At 39.1% G+C, this 22868-nt stretch overlaps 1 protein-coding gene across 1 annotated transcript in view; it reads left to right on the top strand.

Annotated features, from left to right (window-relative positions):
• Window positions 1–2195: 2195 nt before the first annotated feature.
• PAIP1 (poly(A) binding protein interacting protein 1) overlaps window positions 2196–22868 on the top strand; it is a 35744-nt gene continuing 15071 nt past the window's right edge. Inside the window, exons 1-6 of the mRNA XM_012664729.1 lie at window positions 2196–2700; window positions 3276–3445; window positions 11420–11605; window positions 15864–15976; window positions 19891–20002; window positions 21729–21854. Coding sequence (XP_012520183.1) covers window positions 2433–2700; window positions 3276–3445; window positions 11420–11605; window positions 15864–15976; window positions 19891–20002; window positions 21729–21854 — 975 coding nt within the window. The 5' untranslated portion in view covers window positions 2196–2432. The remainder of the gene's footprint in view (window positions 2701–3275; window positions 3446–11419; window positions 11606–15863; window positions 15977–19890; window positions 20003–21728; window positions 21855–22868) is intronic.

Below are 22868 nucleotides of genomic sequence, written 5' to 3'. Positions count from 1 at the left end.
TGTGTGTGGCCTCTTGCCATTTTGTAATACCTAGCACCTGCCAAGTTATCTCTCCAACAGTCTCCAGATGGATCTGAGCCCTTGTGATATCTTGGCACCTTTTCTGTAAAAATGGGGTTTTTAGAATGTCTATCTCACAGGGTGTGAGGATTAAATTAAATGATAAAGGCTCTTGGAACCCTGGCTGGCACATAACAAAACACTCAATAAATATTAGCTATTGTTATTATTATGATGCTAAATCCATTCATGCTATTCCCAAGTCCACCTTTCACATATTCTAAGAATATGGCTACAGTTACACAATAGCAAATAGAGAGAAGGCAAAGGATATCTCAATTATCTAACTTATCTACAAAATGAGGCTGTGAAGACACCCTGACATCACTGTGTATGCCTTATCTTCACATAAGAAAGTGCCACGTGTTAGAAAAGGTGCTATTATAAAAATTTTAAAGGGAAAGGATGGTGAATGCAAAAAAAAAAAAAAAAAAAAACAACAAACACCCCAGGACAGAATTTGGGCATCTACTTCAGTGAAATATCCAGGATAACGCATTCTCAGTTTTTGAACATAGTTTACGGGTCTTTCCTATATAACAGAGAAGGCCAGACAAGAGGTGAGTGGAGACCACATACAACAATGAATTTTAGTGTTATGAGCATCACTTCATCTAATTTTTAAATTGTAATCTTTGTAATATATGCTTAATGCTTCAACACAGTGATTATTTTACCCATGATCAAACTGAGGCTCAGAAAAGCTAAACCCATTACTTACCCAAGATTATAGCCAGTTTTGGTTAAGCCTGGAATCCCAACTAAACTTTGGCAGACTTTGAATCCTATATTCTTTCCCTACACCAAAGAACCACACTTGCTGCCGCTTACTTCTCTGACTCCCTTATTTTTGCGTAACATTAACAGTGTGAATTATTCATGATTGCCCTCATTAAAGCCATTTTTCTCATTCATTTAGGTGAAGATGTTACGTTTTCTTTATTATTGAGAACATGGTTAACAGTTTTTGTAATTGAAATGATTCTTAATATGAAAATATTGAAAAACATTAAACCCTGCTTAAAACACAGGGCTAAAATAGGAATTTTGTAGAGAAGGATCAATCCAACAGTAAAGAAATCCATTTTTTTCCTCCTCATTACTTATGTTCATCCTTCATTTGGCATTACAACACTTTCCGTATAAATAATGTTTAGAACTGTCCTGTACAATGCGGTGGCCACTAGCCACATGTGGCTCTCAAGCACTTGAAAAGTGCCTAATCCCAATTCAGCTGTGCCACAGTGTAAAATATGCATTGGTTTTCAACTAGTGTAAAAAAGAAAATATTTCCTTACTATTCTTACATTAATTAAATGTTAAAATGATATCACTTTGAACATACTGAGTTAAATAAAATGTTAAAATTAATTCCACCTGTCTTTTACTCATTTAATGTGGCTTCTAGAAAATTTATAATTACGTAAGTGACTTGCATTTGCGGCTCCGCATTATATTTTTATTGGACAGCACTGGTAGAAGATGAAAAAGTGGGGAGAGTTGTATTGAAAGATAGTGCGTTTTCTTAAAATTTCTGGAGGGGAAGAGAAAAGGGAAGAGATTGAAACTTGGTAAACGCAGGTGTGATCTACTGTGATAAATACATAGTGTGAATTGAAAGGGGGGGGCAGTACTTTGATTCTGTTTCTACTCCCTTTCCCTGCCACTAACCGAGCAGATGCCAGAGCTTCTTCCAAGGTCCCCTTCCGCACCGTTCCGCGCGCCGGAGCCAGGTCACTCAACGCACCTGCGCGCCCACGGAGGCGTGCGTCCGCGACCCCCGCGCAGGGTCCACGCCCCTCCCCCCATATTTTTATTTTCCTGGCATCAACCGTCAGTCTCGCACTTCTCTCCTGAGAACCATCGAGTAGGTCGGGCTCGCCTGGGGTAAGCATCTCCCTCATCCCCCGCAGCCTGGCCCCGGGAGCCCAGAAGCCCCCGCCCAAACCCCGCTGAGGGCAGGGCCGCCCTGTGGCGGAGATGCCGTTCGTCGGGCGGCCTGTGAGGTTGCCGAGGACGGCCAGCCACGAACCCGACGAACCGCGCTGGCGCGCCCGGGGCCTCCGGGCCGCGGGGGGCCGCTGTGACCCGCCTTCGCCCCAGCCGCACCGAAGGCGGGGAGCCGGGTTTTGGGGGAGAATCGGAAAGCGGAGGGTAGCTGTGGGAGGCGGGCGCTCAGGCTGCCGTCCGCTCAGGCTGCCGTCCGCTCCGCCTGAAGCACGGAGCAGCCGAGCCGGGGCCCGCCGTCCTCCTCCTCCATGAGGCCCGAGTGAGGCGCAGCGGTTAGAGCCGGCCCGCGGCGCCTTACCTCCGCGTCCTATCCCGAGCGCAGCGGCAGCGGCCCCTGGAGGAGGAGGAGGAGGAGGAGGAGTATGTCGGACGGCTTCGATCGGGCCCCAGGTGCTGGTCGGGGCCGGAGCCGGGGCCTGGGCCGCGGAGGGGGCGGGCCTGAGGGCGGCGGTTTCCCGAACGGAGCGGGGCCTGCTGAGCGGGCGCGGCACCAGCCGCCGCCACAGCCCAAAGCCCCGGGCTTCCTGCAGCCGCCGCCGCTGCGCCAGCCCAGGACGGCCCCGCCGCCAGGGGCCCAGTGCGAGGTCCCCGCCAGCCCCCAGCGGCCTTCCCGGCCCGGGGCGCTCCCAGGTACGGAGCAGCTCTAGGGGACCCTGTCCTCCTGGGCCAACGCTTCCCCACGGCCCTCCGCGCGTGCCGTGGTCCGGAGCGCTGTCTCCTCACCCCCGGTTCCCCGAAAGTGGTCCCCGAGGGACCCGCGTGTTACAGGGTAGGGACGGGCCTGGAACCGGGTTTGGAAGGTGGCTGCTGGAATCCTTTGTGAGCCCCGGCTGGGGGAGGGGCTGGGTGCGTGGTCTCGGAGTTCTGCTGTCCGGGGAGGAAGTAAAAATCGCCTTCCCCTCCGCAGCCCTCTAAAGCGAGACTTTAGGTGAGCAACCACCCTTTTTCACCGACTTCTTAAAGAGAGAGAGGGACAAAAGCTCTCAAGCGCTCATTTGGGAGGCAGGTATGTTCATAAATGAGCTAAAGCAAGTCTATTGTTCCTTTTTACAGGCTCTCTTTATGTATCCTGGCGACACTTTAAATTTCGTGATGATTCCTATTTAACTCTTAAAAACCAGCGCTTCTCAGATGGTTTTTCAGCATATAGCAAGTAGCTATACAAAAAAATGAATGCAACTGACACCCCTTTTTTTCTTTTGCAGAGCAAACGAGGCCCCTGAGAGCTCCATCTAGTTCACAGGATAAAATCCCACAGCAGAACTCGGAGTCAGCAATGGCTAAACCCCAGGTGGTTGTAGCTCCTGTATTGATGTCTAAGCTGTCTGTGAATGCCCCCGAATTTTACCCATCAGGATATTCTTCTAATTATACAGTAAGTACATCTTTTTCCTACAACTCTGGGTTAAGACTATTGGAATAATGTGGTTATTGCTTCATTAATCAGTTATGTTGATGCTTTCTGTACTACACGTGAAAACATTCTGAATTCATTGAACTCATGAGGAAACAAAGCTGATTCAGAAACATATTTTGTAGTATATAAACATATTATGTAGTTATAAAGAACTTCTGAACTTTCAGATTCATCTTTGTCAATTATATAACTTTAAAAATTGGTCACATTTTTCTTAAATAGCAGAAAGCACAGTTGGAATATGTAGAAGAGAATTTGTTGTGCTGGCTAAACTCAGATGAGTAAATCCATAGGGATTAATTGCAGATAAGTGGGAAGGAACCATTCTAGATTGAAGAAATGATTGATAGTATTTTGGCATAAGTCGCGTCTTTCCTATCTTTAGTTGAACTATAGCATAGAATGGTGTACATGAGGGTTAGCTGAAAGGTTCACAAAGAGAACACTCGGGTAACTAGCATCCCAGTCAAGAAATGGAACATTATCAGTATCCCTAAAGCCCCCTTTGCTCCCTCTAATCATTACTTATTTCCACAGGGAAGCACTGTTTTGACTTAACAATAGTTTTGCCTGTGTTCATAGTTTATTTTCAAACAGAATATATCCGTTCTCACTTTCACTCCACATCAAAATTAATCAGTGTTGTAGCATGTAATTAAAGGTGATTAGGCCGGGTGCGGTGGCTCACGCCTGTGGTCCCAGCTACTCGGGAGGCTGAGGCAGAAGGATTGCTTGAGCCCAGGAGTTTGAGGTTGCTGTGAGCTAGGCTGACATCATGGCACTCTAGCCCGGGCAACAGAGTGAGACTCTGTCTCAGAAAGTAAATAAATAAATAAATAAATAAAATAAACGTGATTTATTCTCATAGCATCCCATTGCATGAATATATTCACAGTCCCATTTGAACATTGGATAGCTTCTACTTTAAGGCTATTTTGAATAAAACTGCTATTCTTGTCTATGACTTGGTGGATATATGCTTTTATTTCTGTTTTGTATATAACAAGGAGTAGAATTTCTGGGACATAGAGTAACCAACTTTAGTAGAGGCTGCCAAGTAGTTTTCCAAAGAGATTATTCCATTACACACTCTGAGCACTCTGAGCAGTTCTACTTCCTGGCCAGTACTTGGTATTTTTTGCTTAAGGTTATTTATCCTTTCTGGTGGGTGTATGGTATTTGGTTGTGGTTTTAGTTTGTATTTCCCTTACAACTGATCATGGCACACATTTGGTTACCTTTTTTTAGCTCACCCTCCATATTTGATAGTAAAAGTATGGAAAAGCTATATTCCATGTTTTAGATACTCCCTTCATCTTAGATTATAGATTAAAAAGCTTTGGGATTAGAAAGGGACAGGTATAGACATAGCAGGAAGAGCAGTTGATTTGGAGTGAAGAGGGCCATCTATTGTAAAATAGAAATGAAAGCATCTTGGGTTCTTGCCAGAAGATTGTGTTGAGCTCAGAGAGGAAAAGAACCTTTGGAAAGCTTTGAGTAGTTGAATAAACTATAAAGGATGCTTACCTTCTAGCAGCCACAGTTTCCCATTTGTTTTCCTCCCTACTGACTTGGGCTATTTTTGATGGATATGATAGTTCTATTCACAATCTTGTATCAGCTATTTTTGCGTAGTTCATGTGACTTCTGAGCTATAGAGCAGTGTGTTAAGTCATGTTAGTCACCTTATTTTGAGCCACTGTCATCTTTTAGGCATTCCTTACTATCATCTGGTAGATCAGCTCCTCCTACACTCAATTCACCAGACTAGATTATGGCTAGGAATCCTGTGAGACCTGCAGGTGTGTCATCTTTGGCCCTGTGTGGGATTTTTTTTTTTTTTTCCCTGTGTGAGTTTTTTAAAGTTGTTTTAATTAATTATCAATACTGAAATATCATTAAGTCTTTTCTGGTTTCTTTTTAAGTCATAAGATCTGGTCATAGTGGACTGGTATTTTAATAGAGCAAAAATTGGCTGAAGCTGAGTAGAGGCAGTCCCTTTAGATGGAGTGTGTGAGTTTTAGATGGAGTGTGTGAGTTCTAAGTTGCTCCCTGGCTTACTTCATTTTTGTAACCCACCTGGATTCTACAGACATTCAGGCTTGCTACCCCTGCTCTGGAATGATCTCTAGCCTTACTAGTTTAATATTTAGCCTCTGTCAAGGCTAAGGTTTTTCTCAGCCTACTTAGAAAACAGCATCCTTAATTTTCCCCCTACTCTTAAGATCTTGTTGTGAGGCAGACTTTTCCTTATAGTAACCATAATCCAAAGTTAGCTACATTCACTAATTCAACAAACAGTTGAACACTTATGAATCAAGCACTGGGAATACAGCCAGGAGCAAACAAAATGGACAAAAATTTGTTTTCATGGAGTTTCTATTCTAGTGGTCTCCTGGCTCAGCTTCCAGAAATTTCTTGAGTCCGCTTTTGTTCAAAACGTGAAAATCTATTGCCTGGGATCCATGAGCTAGGTCTGCTCTTAAGAATGCGTTCTTTCTCCCAGCCTTTATGGCAGTCTTTTTCTGTGTTTGCTTAACTTATTCAAAGCCCCAAGCCCTTTTATCTCTGGTCCTTCTAATCCTACTGCTAGAATTTCCTACTTTTCATGCCTTCTTACCAGTGAGTTGCTATATCCATCTATTCCTGGCCATTGCTACTTCTCAGACAAACCATTACACCTTGTATGTTTAATCACAGTCCACTTACCAGAACCAAAAAAATTTCACATAGGAATTCATAAAATATTGATTAAGTGAAAGTCCCCCCACTCCATTTTTAAAAACTTTTTTTCTAAGAACATACCCTTTCAAGTTACTGCCCAGTTTTTCTTCCTTTCAGTACTAACATTCTCCAATATGTAGAATTACTCACTGTTGGTACTACTTTACTTCTCACTTATTATTCATACCTCGGCAATCTGATCCGCCAACTATATTGATACTATTTTTACAACAGTTACTGATGTTTTTCCAATTTTTAAATCTATCATCCTCTTAACCTTCATCCTAATACTGTGAACACAGTATGATCTATTCAGTTTAGAAGTCCCGATGTGCCAGGTCCTATGCTGGGTGCCAGGGATACCTTGTTAGTCTGTCAAAACCTCTTCTTGTTTTTGTAAGAACTAAGTATTTAAGATTCTAATATTCTAATTCTTTTCTCTGCATAATCTTTTACTCCCGAGACTCCACAACCATCATTCTCTTCCAGATTTCAACCTATGTATTTATTCTGTAGCATTTGATATTATGAGCACCTCTTCTCACCTCTCCCTTTGGCTTGTATGGTAGTACTCTTCATCCTCCCAACCAGCACATCATTCCTTCTGCCTTCACATCTGTCCCTGAGGCTCTGTTTTTTTTTTTTCCATTTTATTACCTCCTTTGCTAATCTTGCCTGTTGCCTAGAAACTGACCATCACTTTCTTATATGCTGATAACCCTGAAATTTGTTTTTTCCTCTGAACTCCAGACTTGTGTTTCCATTTGTTTGACACTTTCATGGGGATCTTTCATTCAAATGCTAGTATAAAATGTATGCGAGTACAAGAATTTATCTTTTGCAAATCTCTTCTTAGCCTAAGCAGCTAGTTAGGTAAGTCAATATACCAAGTTCTTTCTATCTTCTTCACACCCTTACCCTAGTTCAGTCCAACTAACAAGTCTTGACTATTCCACCATCTAAGTGATCAGTTTCCTTTTATTCCCACTGTTTTGGATTAGGTTCTCATCTCTTGACACTGTATACAAAGTACCTACCCTGAAAAGTGCATTTTCTAATTGATGTTCCTGCTAATCTCATACAGAATTTAAAGAAAAATAAAGCTTAAATATTCCTCAGTTTGGGAGCCATTTGACTCCACATTGAAGACTGAAGAAATTTGTACCAGATTTTTTAAAGTACAAGAGAACTAATTCAGGCTTTGATTCAAACACGTTGGAGTGCCTGTCTGTTCAGAAGACTCTGCCTCCTTTTTTGCTTAAAATGGCAGGCTCTGGATCCTCTGTTCTGCTATATTCAGAGTAGTTCTACTTTCCTCTTTTACTTATCAGACTTCAATTTTAAGAGTTGTGTTGGCCAGGCATGGTGGCTCATGCTTGTAATCCTAGCACTCTGGGAGGCCGAGGCGGGAGGATCGCTTGAGGTCAGGAGTTTGAGACCAGCCTGAACAAGAGCGAGACCCCATCTCTTCTAAAAATAGAAAAATTAGACGAGTGTAGTGGTGTGCGCCTACAGTCCCAGCTACTCGGGAGGCTGAGGGAGGAGAATTGCTTGAGCCCAGGAGTTTGAGGTTGCTGTGAGCTAGGCTGCCAACACAGCACTCTAGCCCAGGTGACAGAGTGAGACTCCATCTCAAAAAAAAAAAAAAAGAGTTGACCTTAAAAGACTGAAAATTAATGTACTAAACAATTTTTGCCACAATGAATGATACTCAATAGAAACAGGAAATTAGTACTTTCAGCTGGGACCTGTAGATTTACCTTTCTGCTTTTCATTATCATTCATGGTGGTAGGACACTACAAGTCTATAAAACTATCAACTGTATATCAAAAACTTAAACTAGTTTTTAGTCATAAAATTCATAAATAGTGAAAATTAAGGATATAAATGTATACATTTGTTATGTTTAACTGCTTTCACAATTTTCTAATAAAGGGTTAATATTTACATTTCTTCAACCCAGAGGTTAAGTACTGTTGTCTCTTGTTAGTCTTTCCAGAAATTTTCTCTGCCTATACAAGTAAACATTTTTTAAAAGTTGTACTGAAATATGTGGTTCTGTACTCTTTTTCATTTAACACGCTATCTTGGAGATACTTCTCTAATGATACATGTAAATATATCTTGTTAAGTATCTATATGACATTCCATTATACAGATAAACAGTAATGTATTTAACCAGATCCTTATTAAAGGATTGTTAGATGTTTTGGCAGTGAACATCCTTGTACATAATGTCAAAGTTGGGTTTTAAGCCTTTGTCAGTTCTTTTCAGTATAGTGTAGAGGTTAAAAGTATAGGCTTTCTTGAACTATTATTCAGGCCATGAAAAAAAAATAAAATTACAGGCTTTCTGTGGCCAGTTCTTCTAACTAGCTGTGTGACCATGTGCAACTTAAGCTGGTTCATGGTCCTTCCTTGCTCAAACCCTCCCTCACTCTTGTTTTCCTACTGCCTTAAGAGCCAGCCTCCCTAGTGTGGCCCTGAAGGCCCTACACGATCTCCTTATCTGCCGCATTGACCTCATTAGCTACTGACCATCCTTGGTTTCTGTGTTATAGTTCTTCTTTCTCAAAGGTATTAGGCCAAGTACCTACCTCCTCAGGGCCTATATGCTGCTTGTGCCACTACATAGAATATCTTTCCTCAGATACTTGTATGGTTAGATCTTTTTTTCCCTTTGTCTCTTTTTAGATGTTACCTCTTGAGAATCTTTCCCTGACTGCTTTTTTTCATGGTTTATTTCAGAATCTGAATGTGTCTTCCATCAGAGTATGAACTTCATGAGGACTTTGTCTGCTTTATTTATCCCCCAATTCCTAAACAGTCTTTGGTACTTAGGAGGCACTCAACACTTACACAGTCTTGAATGAATAACTAAATTGATGTAATTGCTCCATGCCTGATTCTTCTGTTCAGGGGGAATAGCAATGTTTACCTCAAAGTTGTCTAGGCTTAAATGGCATGCATGCAAAGCTGTTACACTGTTGGTCATATTATATATGCAGCTGGTGGCTGTTAGCTTATTAGAGTACCATCTTAGGTGCCAAGAAGTATAGCTTTTTATCATTCTGGTTTTGGATGCTTTTTATACTTTAGCCCCTTTATGAGTGCATGGCTCTTTCATTTGGAATATATTTCAGTATTCTAGAAATTTGTGTTACTAATTGAACACTTAGCGCTTTACTATGCGTTAGTCAACAGTCTAGGAAGATTTATTCACTAATTTAATCCTCAGTCACAGCTGTAATGCTTATGATCAGCAAATAATTTCAAAATTAACCTTTTTTTTTTTTTTGAGACAGGATCTCGCTCTATCGTGCAGACTGGATTACAGTGGCATGATCATAGCTCACTGTAACCTTGAATTCCTGGCTCAAGTGATCCTTCTGCCTCAGCCTCCCAAGTAGCTGGGACTGTAGCTGCACACCACCACACGCAGTTAATTTTTTTACTTTTTGTAGAGATGGGGTCTCACTAAGTTGCCCAGGTTGGTTTTGAACTTCTGGCCTCAAGTAATCTTCCTGCCTAAGCCTTCCAAAGTGCTGGTATTACAAATGTGAGCCACTGTGCCTGGCCAGCATTAATACCCTGCCTTATAGTAGAATGTTTAATTTTGATTCAGCTGTGTAATCAAACAAATTTAAATGTATAAGATTTTATCTGCCCTTCTGCTCTATGAATACTATATGAGCATAAGGGTCTGCTATTCCTGCAGCTGGTGTTATTTCCTGAGTGCCTCTCATAAATACATCCAACTTGTATCATTTCAGTGTCTAAAGATTTATAAAAATTATGTAACATGAGCTTTAAATGGCAGTTAGCTAAAAGAATAGCACCAACAATGGAGGAACAACTGGACAACTAGCTGTATTAGCCTGTGTGCTAAGACTGTGTGTCCATCTCTAACATGGAGCTTTTCTAAGGGTATTTCAGCCATGTGTGACTTCTTTTTTATGCATTCACTGACTTTAGAACTTAACCCCTTCACAAATGCTTCTATACTGTAGTCATAACTTTATTTCATGTTGTTTTTCATTTGACTCCATTTGGAGAAGAGTAAATTTCATTAAGTAATACAGTTATTAGATCATAACTGTTAGTTAAACTTAATGCTTTGGGTGGTATTTCGGGCATTGAAAATGTGTAAGTTCTGGTCTGATACTTTTTGTAAAACATGTCTGCCCAGCCAGCCCCCTGCCTTTAATTAAAAGGTTGGAAACTACCAAAGGTGACAGGGTGACAGTGGTGGAAACAATAGCTGGAAACTACTGCTACTGTCAAGGTTGGTTAGAAACCTGGATGTAGCAGCCAAAAAGTCTACCATTTATACCACAATGAAATCTTACAGTTCGTCTAGCAGCCTCATGCATTCCCCTGTCCTTGGGGATTAACCGATGACAAACATAACTAGGTTTTTTCTTTTTGATATAGAAGTTGTCAAACATCTACAAAAATACAGAGAATGGTATGATGAATCCCCATGGCCTCAACAGTAAGTTACATGTGGCCATTCTTGTGTCTATATCCCTGGTCCATTCTTCCCCTCTTATTTTGAAGCAAATCCTAGATATTATTTAATCCATAAATAGATCAGATGCATAGTTCTGATATTGGTATTACAGTAAAATGTTGGTTTAAACTTTATTCCTTGGCCATCTTATAAATCTGCCAGGAGTGAAGCCAGGCACAGTGCTCATGCCTGTAATCCCTGCTATGTGACAGGATTGCTTTAGCCCAGGAGTTCAAGACCAGCCTGGGCAACATAGTGAGACCCCATCTCTTAAAAAAAAAAAAAAAATAGCTGGGTGTAGTGGTGCACGCCTATAGTCCTAGCTACCCAGGAGGCTGAAGCAGGAGGATCACTTGTCCCCGGGAGCTCGAGGCCACAGTGAGCTGTGGTCATACCACAACACCCAAGCCTGGGGGACAGAGAGAGACCCTATCTCTTAAAAAAAATTAATAAATAAAATCTGCCAAGAATGAGAAGACAATTCCCTATCTAGCTATATGGAGCCCCTCTGTTATAACACCTCAGCTATTGGGCAAGGAAAAAAAAGATGGCTCAATGGACTTAATTTTATTGAAGAACAACACATTTTATCATGTGAAAGAATCCTTAAATCACTTGTGCTGGAGTCAGGCCACCTCATGTTTGTTTTAGAGAGTCGCATGGATTAAGAAAATTTTTAATTTTTGATCCATAGGAATCCTATGAGGATGGTTGTGAGGATTATCCCACTCTATCAGAATATGTTCAAGATTTTTTGAATCATCTTACAGAGCAGCCTGGCAGCTTTGAAACTGAAATTGAACAGTTTGCAGAGACCCTGAATGGTTGGGTTGCAACAGATGATGCTTTGCAAGAACTTGTGGAACTTATCTATCAACAGGTAGGTTGGCTGATAGCGTGGAATGATCTTGGGATAGTTTCCTTGAGCCCAAGGCTGGTGGCTACTCCTGAGGAGGCCAGGTTCATGTTCACTTGCGTCCACGTTTAACTTTTTGTGATTCACAGGAGTCCTAAGTTCATCTTGTATAAAACCCCTGTAGTTAGGGATCCAAGGCTAGAGCCAGGCTGGACTGCAGATTCACCTCTGTGGCCAAGACTCTATACAGGCAGTATTCACCTGTATAGCCAAGGCTCTACATAGGCAATATGGTATAGACGGGGATTTGGGCACTTAAGAGGAAGGCTACATAAATACTGCACTTACCCCCCTAACCTACCCTCCATTTTATAGGATCTTCAACAGTACACAAAAAAGACTGCAATTCTTTCTCTTGCATGTCGAATTACGTAGCATTATTGGAGGTAGGGGAGGGAAAAAATTATGAGAGAACTTACTTGTCTCATAAATAGGTCTTTTTAAAAAAAAAGCCAGACCACAAAACATCTTGTCTTGAGTCTTAACATTTCTACTTCACTATCTCCTAAAATTTAAAGTTTTACATTTTTTTCCTTGAAAGTCTAAAATTTAGTTAGTCAAGATTGTTTCATCATACACCATTTAGTTTTAATCTCAACATATTGGGCATTGACATATTAATACTATTTTAAAGGTGAAAAATGCAATAGACAACACTGGTTTTTTAAGACAAAATTTAAAGTCAGTTTGAGACTGGCTAATAACAGGCAGTAAATGAAAATATAAACTTTGTGTTCATTAAGTCATTAAAAGAGCAACTAAAATTTGGAATATATGGAAGAGTGATTATAATCCAAGTAGATAGTTTTGGCGTAACTAATATTTCATTTGGCTACTTTTCCAAGCCATTCTGGACTGTTACTGAACACCAAGATTACATGGCCAACTCTCAGGTTTTAGGAAATGCCTGAGATTTGGGGAAGATAGAACTGGTCTGTTTGTGCTCATTCCTACTTTCTGCTTCTTAATGGATTGAAAAGAAGTATGAAATAAGAAAATGGAAGAAATATTCGTTGTTGCTATTCTAGTTTCTCCTCTGTAGTTTCAGTTATTTAACAGGCTCTATGTAATTATGATTCTTCAGGGCCGGGCAGGGGGTCTGTAACCTGACAAGCTGCAACTATTTCTGTGATTGTCTCAAAACCAATTCTTCAAATATGTACTCAATATTCTTTAAAGTTTTATTACTCTGTAGTCAGTGACATACAGGTTTAGCAACAGCTGGTAAATTTTGTTGAGGTCATTTATGGAAATTTACTCATAGCAGCTAACAAAAGAGGACTTATTGTAAAAGATGGCAGATTAAACATACACATTCAACTTTGATCCCTCCCCAAACACCACTAAAATGACAGTGGGGGGGATTTTAAAAAGGCAGAAAGAAGCCCATAAGGACAGAAGAGGAAAGGCGATAAAAGCACCATTTTGAAGACTAGAAAGCAGGTGGGTGAGTGGTAACTGACTTGGCAGATCTGCTGCAGTTGAATTCCAAGCCAGTGGGGAAAGCTGAGAATCGCCCTGATTTAAAATGTGGCATCTCTGAAAGGCTCCAGGATAAGGATGGAATGAGGCTAAAAAGATTGGTTGAGGATCTAAAAAAATTATGCCCTCTGAATCTTGCACTGAGCAGCCAGTTTGAAGTTTTATTATAAACTTCTTGATGTTAACAAAGGAGGTACTCAGGAAAAAAGAATTAAGCCAAGGACGAAGACATGGAAACCAGGAGATGGAATTCTGCAAGAGAGGCTAAGTGAATTATCCAGATCTGCAGTCACCAACCCCGGGCCATGGACCAGCAGGGGCGCACCTGCCCTGAACTAGGCCTGGGCTGCACAGTAGGATACAGGCGAGTGAGAAGCCCCACCTCTACCCACAGCTGCTACTCATCTCTGGCATCACTACCCGAGCCCTGTGCCTCCCCTCCCCCGGACCTTCAGATCGGCAATGGCATCAGACCCACGTAGGCATGCAAACCCCACTGCGCATGCCAGGGATCCAGGTCATGTGCTCCTCTTTAGACTCCAACACCTAATAATCTGAGGTGGAGCCAAGGCAGTGACGCCCCCCTCACCCACTGTCGGTGGCAAAACTGTCTTTCACAAAACCGGTTCCTGGTGTCAAAAAGATTGGGGACCACTGATGGTTGAAAGGAGATTCCAAGACAATAGCTGCTTGTGTAGCAGGTCTGGAGCAGCCAGGCTTCACTGGAGTAGGTAGGAAGGCTCCTGGAAGGACTTCTCTGTTAAGATGAACACACCTGCTACGTTTGAATTATTGAGAAGAAATTTACAAATTAGGGATAAATCAATGAGAAGTATATGAAAAACAGTAGAAAAAACTGTCTAGGGAAAACAGTTATGCAAAAGTAAAATCAGTGTGTAATACATAGTCCAGCTATAAATGGAAACACAGCTAATAAAATGGTATAACCATATAAGTAGATAGAGGGAGTAGGAAATAGTGGAATGGGGTGGAGTTAAGCAGGGTGAAAGCTCAAAGTTCATCATCTCTGGTGGGAAACTACAGGTTTAGTATCCCTTATTGAAATACTTGGGACCAGAAGTGTTTCAGATTTCAGATTATCTTCAGATTTTGAAACATTTGCATATATAGTATGTAATAAAATCCCTCAGGGCTGAGACTTGAGTCTGTTGAAGCTGAAGAGGGTTGGGAGGCTCTTTTTCCCTTGGTGTTGCTGAGTAAACTCTTGTGTGCCCACCTTTTGACTGACCTGTCACATGAAATCAGGTGTAGAATTTTCCACTTGTGATGTCATGTCAACACTCAGAACTTTTCGGATTTTGGGACATTTTGAATTTTCGGATTAGGTATGGTCAACTTTGGTAAGAAATAACATCTAAGCTGAAAAATCATGTAACGTGGAGATACAGAGGTTAAAATCTTTTTAGCTGAAAGACAAAAAAGTGGTTGTCTGGGGCTTAGGTAGGGAAGTAGGAAACTGTTGAATGACAAGCCTCATAGAATTTAAGTCTTTAAATTGTGTGTGATAACTTTAAAAAGAAACTAAAGGAAAATGGGCAGTGCCAATAATGGGAAAAGTATAAGTTTGAGTTTCAAGTCTTCTGTGGTTACCAGCTAATGTCAGGAAAAATCAGTCTTTCTCCCTTGATGTGAAATTTGTGGGATCCCATGCAAGCAAGGAAATAATTGGAAATAAAAAGGTCTTATAACTGTCAAACACTTACTACATGCCAGGCAGTGCTAAGCACTTCACATGTAGTTAACTCATCTAATCCTCAATAGTTGCAAGGTATTACTTATTCCCATTCTGTATATGTATCTTAAGAAAGGTTAAGTGACTTGTCTAAGGTTACCAGACCTAGTAAGTGACCCAACATGGGGTTGGAGTGGCATCAGGCCATTCGTTAGATCTAAATTCTGTGGTTGATTACCTTTGTGACCTTGGCCAAGCCCCTTAACCTCCTAATATGTATTTTCTTGCCTAATGTTAGATGGCAAACTATGTTCTCTACTATTTAAAAACTCTGACTAGTTGCCTCCTTAGCATAGTAAGCAGCACGTCAGTCTCATAAAAACTCTGACTAACCTTCCTGAGTACTGCTTTGGCTACATCACCATATTCTTTGATATATGTAGTGTTTTCTCACTTTTTTTTTTTTTTAGTGGCTTAGCTGTTTTAATTTCTTCTGTATCTCAAGTGCTCTTGGGGTGTTCATTAAGTGTTAGTCTCATTCCAAGTATCCTTAATCACCTTTTTAGGAATCAAACTGAAGCTCAGGGAGGTTGAGTGACTTCCAAAGTCAAGAAGCAGAATGCCAGGGAATCTTGTTCTGGACTGCTAGACACAAACTCTATACTGTCCTGCCCCTGAGAAGCACCACTGGTCAATAGTTCAACAGATATTCTCGTTCATAATTGTCACTGTGCAACTAGGTTCATGTACAAATTTTCTGCAGAAATGGGTTAACATCAAGAGACATTGTCTATTTGCTTTCTGGTAACCTCAGGTAAATGGTGGGGAGGGGAAGAATTTGTCTTAAACGTTTCTTTGTACTTGCGGGTCTTGGGTATAATGTTGGGAGGGAGAGTAAACTTAATTGCCTTATACCAATTACAAAAGATTTGTATATGATCAATTTTGGGCCTCAAAATAATTTTTCCTCTTTAGAATGTTGCTATTCTTAAGTATTTGCATTAATAACAATGTATCTGTGTCATACAAAACTTTTCTTTTTAAAAGGCCACATCTATCCCAAATTTCTCTTACATGGGAGCTCGCCTGTGTAATTACCTGTCCCATCATCTGACAATTAGCCCACAGAGTGGCAACTTCCGCCAATTGCTACTTCAAAGGTTAGTGTGTTTATGAAGTTAAAGGAAAACTACTTGTAAATGTACTAGAATTTGACTGTTCCTCTTTTCTAAAGACCATATGTTACAGAAAGCTGCAGGGGAGAATAGGGTGGCCTGTTCTTATTTGCTAGTATTAAAAGTTTATAGTCAAATATCAGTCTTTTTTTTTTTTTTTTGTAATAGTCTTTTGTAATGGGGTTTGTGTTTAGAAGGCCTTTCCTTTTCTCAGATCTTAAAAATGATATGTATTTCTTAGTATTTCTATAGTTTTGGTTTGAGTAAAGATCTAATTTTACTTAGAATAAAAGTGAATAATGCTTATTGATTCCAACTGCCATCTTTATCACACTGCATTTTTATGTTTGGGTTTTGATTCTGGACTTTCATTATATTCCATTTATCACTTATTGTGTTCCTTTTTATTACCATACAATAGCTAGTAAAAACCTCTAATTTTTAAAACATCTGGTTAATTTTCCATTTTTAGTGTGTGTAGAAATCTTCGCTATGCTTGTTTTCTCCAGTGAACTTCAGAATCAGTATTTAAAATTACCTTGTTGGTATTTGTTAGATATTTTGGGGATGATATTGAACTTATAAGCTAATTTAGGGAAACCTAATCTCAAAATTTGAGTTGTCCTCAATAACGAGGTTGTCTTCAAGTTTATTATAGTTAGTCCATTAGTTCTTTAAAGATACAGTTAATGGCTGCAAAAGTCTTCCATTGTGTGGTTAAACTGCAGTGGAACAGAATGATACAAAAAGTAGACCCCAGAAACACTAGAAATTAAGCTTTTGATGAAAAGATAAATTGTGCTGGTAGCATAACTGGATAGCCATTCAGGAAAAAAAAAAAGATGAATTCCTGTCTTATTCTTTATGCCAAAATAAATTCCAAATATATCAGAAGACTTAAAAGTGAAATGGTAAATACTAAGGGGGAAAACTGACAATTAAAATCTTGAGTTGGTAAAGACCTTTTAAGCAAGACATCATACCCATAGGCCCTAAAATAAGAGACTAACAAATTTAGTTACATATAGATTATAACATTTGGGGAGGAAGGCATAAATTTATGAAGTGAAAATTGAAAGATTTATAACACATGCCAGTGAGTTCATTTACTTAATACAAAAAGAGGGGCCTCTTAGGAATGAATAAGAAAAAGACCAGTATCTTAATAGAAATACTTGGAATGGCCTTGATTGGTATAGTTGGAAAAATATAAATGACAAAGTTATAAAAGTATCTAACCTTACCTGTAACTAAAGAAATGCAGGCCGGGCACGGTGGCTCACGCCTGTAATCCTAGCACTCTGGGAGGCCTAGGTGGGAGGATCGCTTGAGCTCAAGAGTTCGAGACCAGCCTGAGCAAGAGCGAGACCCCGTCTCTACCAAAAATAGAAAGAAATTAATTGGACAGCTAAAAATATATAGGAAAAATTAGCCAGGCATGGTGGCACATGCCTGTAGTCCCAGCTACTCGGGAGGCTGAGGCAGTAGGATCGCTTGAGCCCAGGAGTCTGAGGTTGCTGTGAGCTAGGCTGACGCCACGGCACTCGAGCCCGGGCAACAAAGTGAGACTGTCTCAAAAAAAAAAAAAGAAATGCAAATTATAGCTTCTAGAAAGATACAAAGTGGATACTTCTAGAAGGTAAGGTGCCAGAAAGGTTCATGTATCTTCTTATTCCCTAGTGCTTCTCACCCTGGTTTTGCCTTAGAGTTATTAATGCTTAAAGACTAAAATAGGGCTGAGACCCTGCATCCACCCTGGGAAATTCTGGTGTAATTGGACTGCGGTGGAGCCAGGACATGGCTTTTTAAAGCTCCCCAAGTGATTCTACTGCGTAGCAATGATAAAGAACTACTCGTCCAATTCTGAGTCTGTACCTGTGTGTGCTTCTATAGTGTTGTCAAAGATACTAATGTGAAGAACTGCTGAGGATATAACAAGTAACGAGCAGAGCATAATTCTACTACATACAGTCTTTGGAAAAAAAAAAAAATGGAAGTTACCCTCACAGCAGTTATCTCATGGTTGCAGTGGTAGTATAGGTGACTGTTCTTTATATTTTTCTGTTTTAACTTTTGTGAAATAAATATGTATGGCTTTTTATAATTAAATCTTCAGCTTAAAAAGGTCTAGGGTCTTTAACCTAGATGGTCAACCATGTACAACCATGTTGCTTTTACACATATTCATGTCCTTATGTACAGGCTAATAGTTGTAGCAATTTGTAAAACAAAAGTTTCATCTAAATTCTTACCCGTGAAGTTGTAGCAGAAAGAAAAGCTTCCAAAGAAAGTGTTTTTGGATGACTGAGCTGACATTAACTGATCTCCTCTGAGCCGGGCATGGTGGCTCACACCTGTAATCCTGGTACTTTGGGAGGCCAAGGTGGGAGGATCACTTGAGGCTAGGAGTTTGAGACCAGCCTGATCTAAAGCAAGACCCCATCACTACAAATATATAAAAATTAGCTGGGCATGGTGGGTATGTGCCTGTAGTCCCAGCTACTCAGGATGCTGGGGTAGGAGAATCACTTGAGCCCAGGAATTTTAGGTTGCAGTGAGCTATGATGATACCACTGCGCTCTAGCCAGGGCAACAGAGTGAGACTCTGTCTCAAAAAAAACAAAAAACAAAACACTGATCTCTTCCAATATTAACTAGAGTGTTCTATGCATAAATATCCCAGCTTTTTTTTTTCCTGATAAAGAATTTAATATGTATAAGAAGGTAACAAATATCTTACTATATCTAACTTACTACATCTGAGGAATGGTACTCAGTTAATACAGTTTGTAAGCATTGGAATTGGCTACATAGGCACCATAAGTTATGCTGGGTTTTTAGCTGGCTCACAAACTGACCCAAGGTAAATTCTTGAGTAAGAAGTGATTTCTTTTTTTCTTCATTACAAATTTTTCACAAAGCCAACCTAAACTGGCTATATGGGGAAGCCATTTGGTCTCAATAGCTCTTCCCTTTTTCTTTAAAAGAAAAGCTGTCAACCATTTTATATAAAATGACTTTCCTAGAGTTTTCTCACCACCTTATCAGTAAAGATAAAAAATACTTAACACCAAAGCGATAAACTTTTGCAGTCCACATTTTGGACTGCAAAAATCCACCTTAGTGACAGCAGCCAACATCATAATTATACTGAACAAAGGCAGTGACAGGCATGTTGTGATTAGTTTAGGTACCCTGTAGGAACTATGGCAGTAAGCTCCAGGAGAATTTATTTTTGTTATCTCTGAGGCAAATGGGCCAAGTCAGGAAAGTAAAGCAAGGAAAATTCATTTGTTTGAAGCCCTCAGTCTCCACTGGAAATAGAGACCAAATGAATTGCTTTCCATGTTGTGGTTTTAATTAGGGAATTATTTCCTCACATTAATACTTCTCTGATCTGTGTACTGGAAGTTACAAGGGTAATGGGCTTGAGTGAAGAATTCATTTTATTTTCAGTTTAGTTGGAGGCCATCTATATATATATATTTAAGGATCTGTTTCAAAATTCTAATATGCAAAAAATTTTTTACAGGGACAATTTAGGTAAAATCAGTGGTTATCAAAAAGTCTGTAAGACAAATAAGGTGAGGCTTTTTTCTCCCCCTTTTCGGGCAGTATGCCATGAACCTCATGACATTATGTTGCTTAAACATATTACCAATTTGATTTGATAAGAATAGTTAAAAACAAAACTATTAGTTTCTTGAAACTGGGAGTCTTCGTGTGAAAAGATGCTGTATATTCTAGCCTCTACAATAGACAGAAACTGTTTATTATAGAAAGTCAGGTTGTTGGGACATTGTACTTGCCTCTATTGCTGTGAACAACCAAACTGACAAGTGGTCATCTCGTTTGACTACTTAAAAAATGTGAAATTATAAAAGATATGTCTTTATTAGATGTCGGACTGAATACGAAGTTAAAGATCAAGCTGCAAAAGGGGATGAAGTTACTCGAAAACGATTTCATGCATTTGTGCTCTTTCTGGGAGAACTTTATCTTAACCTGGAGGTAAGCAATTTTTCTTTTAAATACTAACACGGCCTGAGAACATAAGTTGATCTCAATGAGGAATTTGTGTTCACATTGTACTTTTACATTATTAAGAGTGAAATGAAAGAGCGGGGAGTGGGAGAGAAAGAACATGTTTCAGTATCTACTCACAGTAGTATCTATGCTCTAATGGACATCTGCAACATTTATTTCTCTTGCTCATGGGCAGGATGTTGCAAAGTAATTACTGAGCTTTTTAAAGTCTTTATGTACTTTTAGGAAGCTGCGTTTTACATGTAAGTTTAAGCTCTTGAGGTATCAACAGTGATACCTTTTGAGTCCTTGCATCATAAATGTTAATACATTTAGTATGTTGACTTTCAGATGGTGGCTCAAAGCAACTTATTCTGCAGAACACAGTCTTTTGAATGAAGAGGAGAGAGACTAGAGTTTCTGACTTTTTACCCTAATTCACCTAGAATAGTTTTTTTAAAATATTTTTTACTTATTTTTTTAATTGACAAAATTATATCTATGATGTACAACATATTTGAATATATGTATACAATGAAATGGTTAAATCAAGCTGTTCAACATGCATCACCTCACATACGTATTTTTTTGTGGGACGAGCACTTGACCTAATTTCAATTTTCAAGTATATGGTATATTAACTATAGTCATCATGATGTACAATAGATCTCTTGAACTTATTCCTCCTGTTTAACTGAAATTTTGTGTCCTTTGACCAACATCTCCCCAATCTCCCTACCCCCCAAAAATAGTTCTTTTGTCCTATTTTATATATTAATCTTCCACATAAAATGCATTTGTACAGAGTCTACAGCTAAATGTGTTTGTAAATTTAGATGGTATACTTTACTCAAGCATATGCTTGTTAGTAGGTAGTGTAAGTGCTGAATAATTATAATACTATGTAATGGACTGGTTTGGATTTTTTTTTTTTTGATTAGCGAATCCCATATATAGATTTAAACCTTCTTAAACCCTGACTCGAACTTAATTTCTTAAACACCATAATATCAGAAACATGAGATACGTGAATCCACCATCAAATGTGCATCTCACTAGTGTATCTAAAAGGTCTATGTCCAGTCCAGTGTCTAACTTACTGTCCCTTTTTATTACAGGTCTACTTAATTTTTTTAAAAAATCTCATCCCTTATGCTTTTTCAGTCTAATTTTTGTATAAGCCAAAATAAGGACACACTAAAATGTGGCTGAAATGAAGAGTCATTTTAAAAATGCTGTTGAGCATTTCCTATATGGAAGTAATGATGCTAGGTCTGTGGGGAGTATAAAGATGAAGGCATCATTCCTACACCTAAAATTTCTCTACCTGGTGAAATAAGATACATATACCACTCTAAAATAGAATATGTTAATTTAGTGTAAGAAGCAGAATAAAATGCTATGTGTTCAAAGAAGGTAGTTAGCTTAAACTAGAAGATGCTTTATGAAACAGTAACATCAAAGTCGCTTAAATTACCTGACCATATGTGTGATAAATGGTAGGTAAATTTTACCCATGGTTTACTGGTTTTATTAGAGGTTTTAGTTACATATAAAGTAATTCTAACTAATTCTGTAAAGGTGTTGGAGTGTGTTCCTATGATTTTTGTATTTAACTAAAACACTTATTTTGCCAACACCTTGTTAGGCCATTTATATGTCTGTATCATATTTTGGCATCCTTGCTTTTAATTTTCTTTTGTCCCGAAAGATCAAGGGAACAAACGGACAGGTTACAAGAGCAGATATTCTTCAGGTTGGTCTTCGAGAGTTGCTGAATGCCCTCTTTTCTAATCCTATGGATGACAACTTAATTTGTGCAGTAAAATTACTGAAGGTAGGTTTTTTAAAATTTAACCATTTTACCCATTTAATTTATAATTGAGAGGAAGGAAAATATGTAGTACACAAATGAATTCAAGATTATTTCAGTTAAATGTTGACATTTTACTTTGCTGTCAAATATATTAGAAAAGCAATATATGCTTAATGTTTATATAAGAAGCAAAACATGGAAGTCCTTCACCCCATCCCTATCTATAAATTCCCTCTTCTTCCTTTCTATATATGTGCTGTTGTAAAATCTTATTCTTTTGTGACTTTTTTTTTCTTGCCACCTAATGAAGGATCTTGGTTTTTTTTCCCATGGCACACAGTTTTTACTCATTATTGAGTAACTTCCTAGTATTACATTGTATGCATGTTTATCCATTCCACAAATCTATAAGTACTTATCGAGGAACATTTGGATTGCTTTCAACTTAGCCACCACAGCACGGCTAATAATCTTTTCTCATGTCTTTATATGTGCAGATATTTCTGTAGGTTAAATTCTTAAACATAGATTTGGTGAGTCAGTGAGAATGTATTCTTCATATGGACAAGTTAGGGCAAATTTTCTTTCCAAGTGCTGAACCCTAGAGTGTACTTACATCAATGGTGAATGAGTACATCTCTTTCCCTACATCCTTATAGTGATGGATATAATCAGTCTTGATTTTTGTTTTGTTATAGATGAGTAGTAAAAACTAAAAGCTAATTCTACTTTGCCTTTTCCTGATCACTAATGAATTTAAGCATTTCTTCATGCTTTTTAGCCATTTTTGTTAGTTTCTGTGAGTTGCCTGTTTAAATCCTTTAACTCATTTTTTTTCCTAATGGAATTTGTTGTATGTGTTTTAATTCAGAGCTTCTAATATTTGTTGCATGTTGCATATTTCAAAAAGTGGTATGTTCATTCAAACCTATTAGCCAATCTTCGTCATACAGGGAATATAACATTTATTATATATATTATTGATAACCAGTGATTAAAATTTTATGATTCATTCCTTTAGTTTCTTGCAGTCAA

This window comes from Propithecus coquereli, unplaced genomic scaffold (assembly GCF_000956105.1).
Source record: "Propithecus coquereli isolate 6110/MARCELLA unplaced genomic scaffold, Pcoq_1.0 Scaffold91, whole genome shotgun sequence".
NCBI classification, from domain to species: domain Eukaryota; kingdom Metazoa; phylum Chordata; class Mammalia; order Primates; family Indriidae; genus Propithecus; species Propithecus coquereli.
The sequence above is the reverse complement of the archived record's forward strand: the minus strand, read 5'-3'. Positions and strand labels throughout refer to the sequence as shown.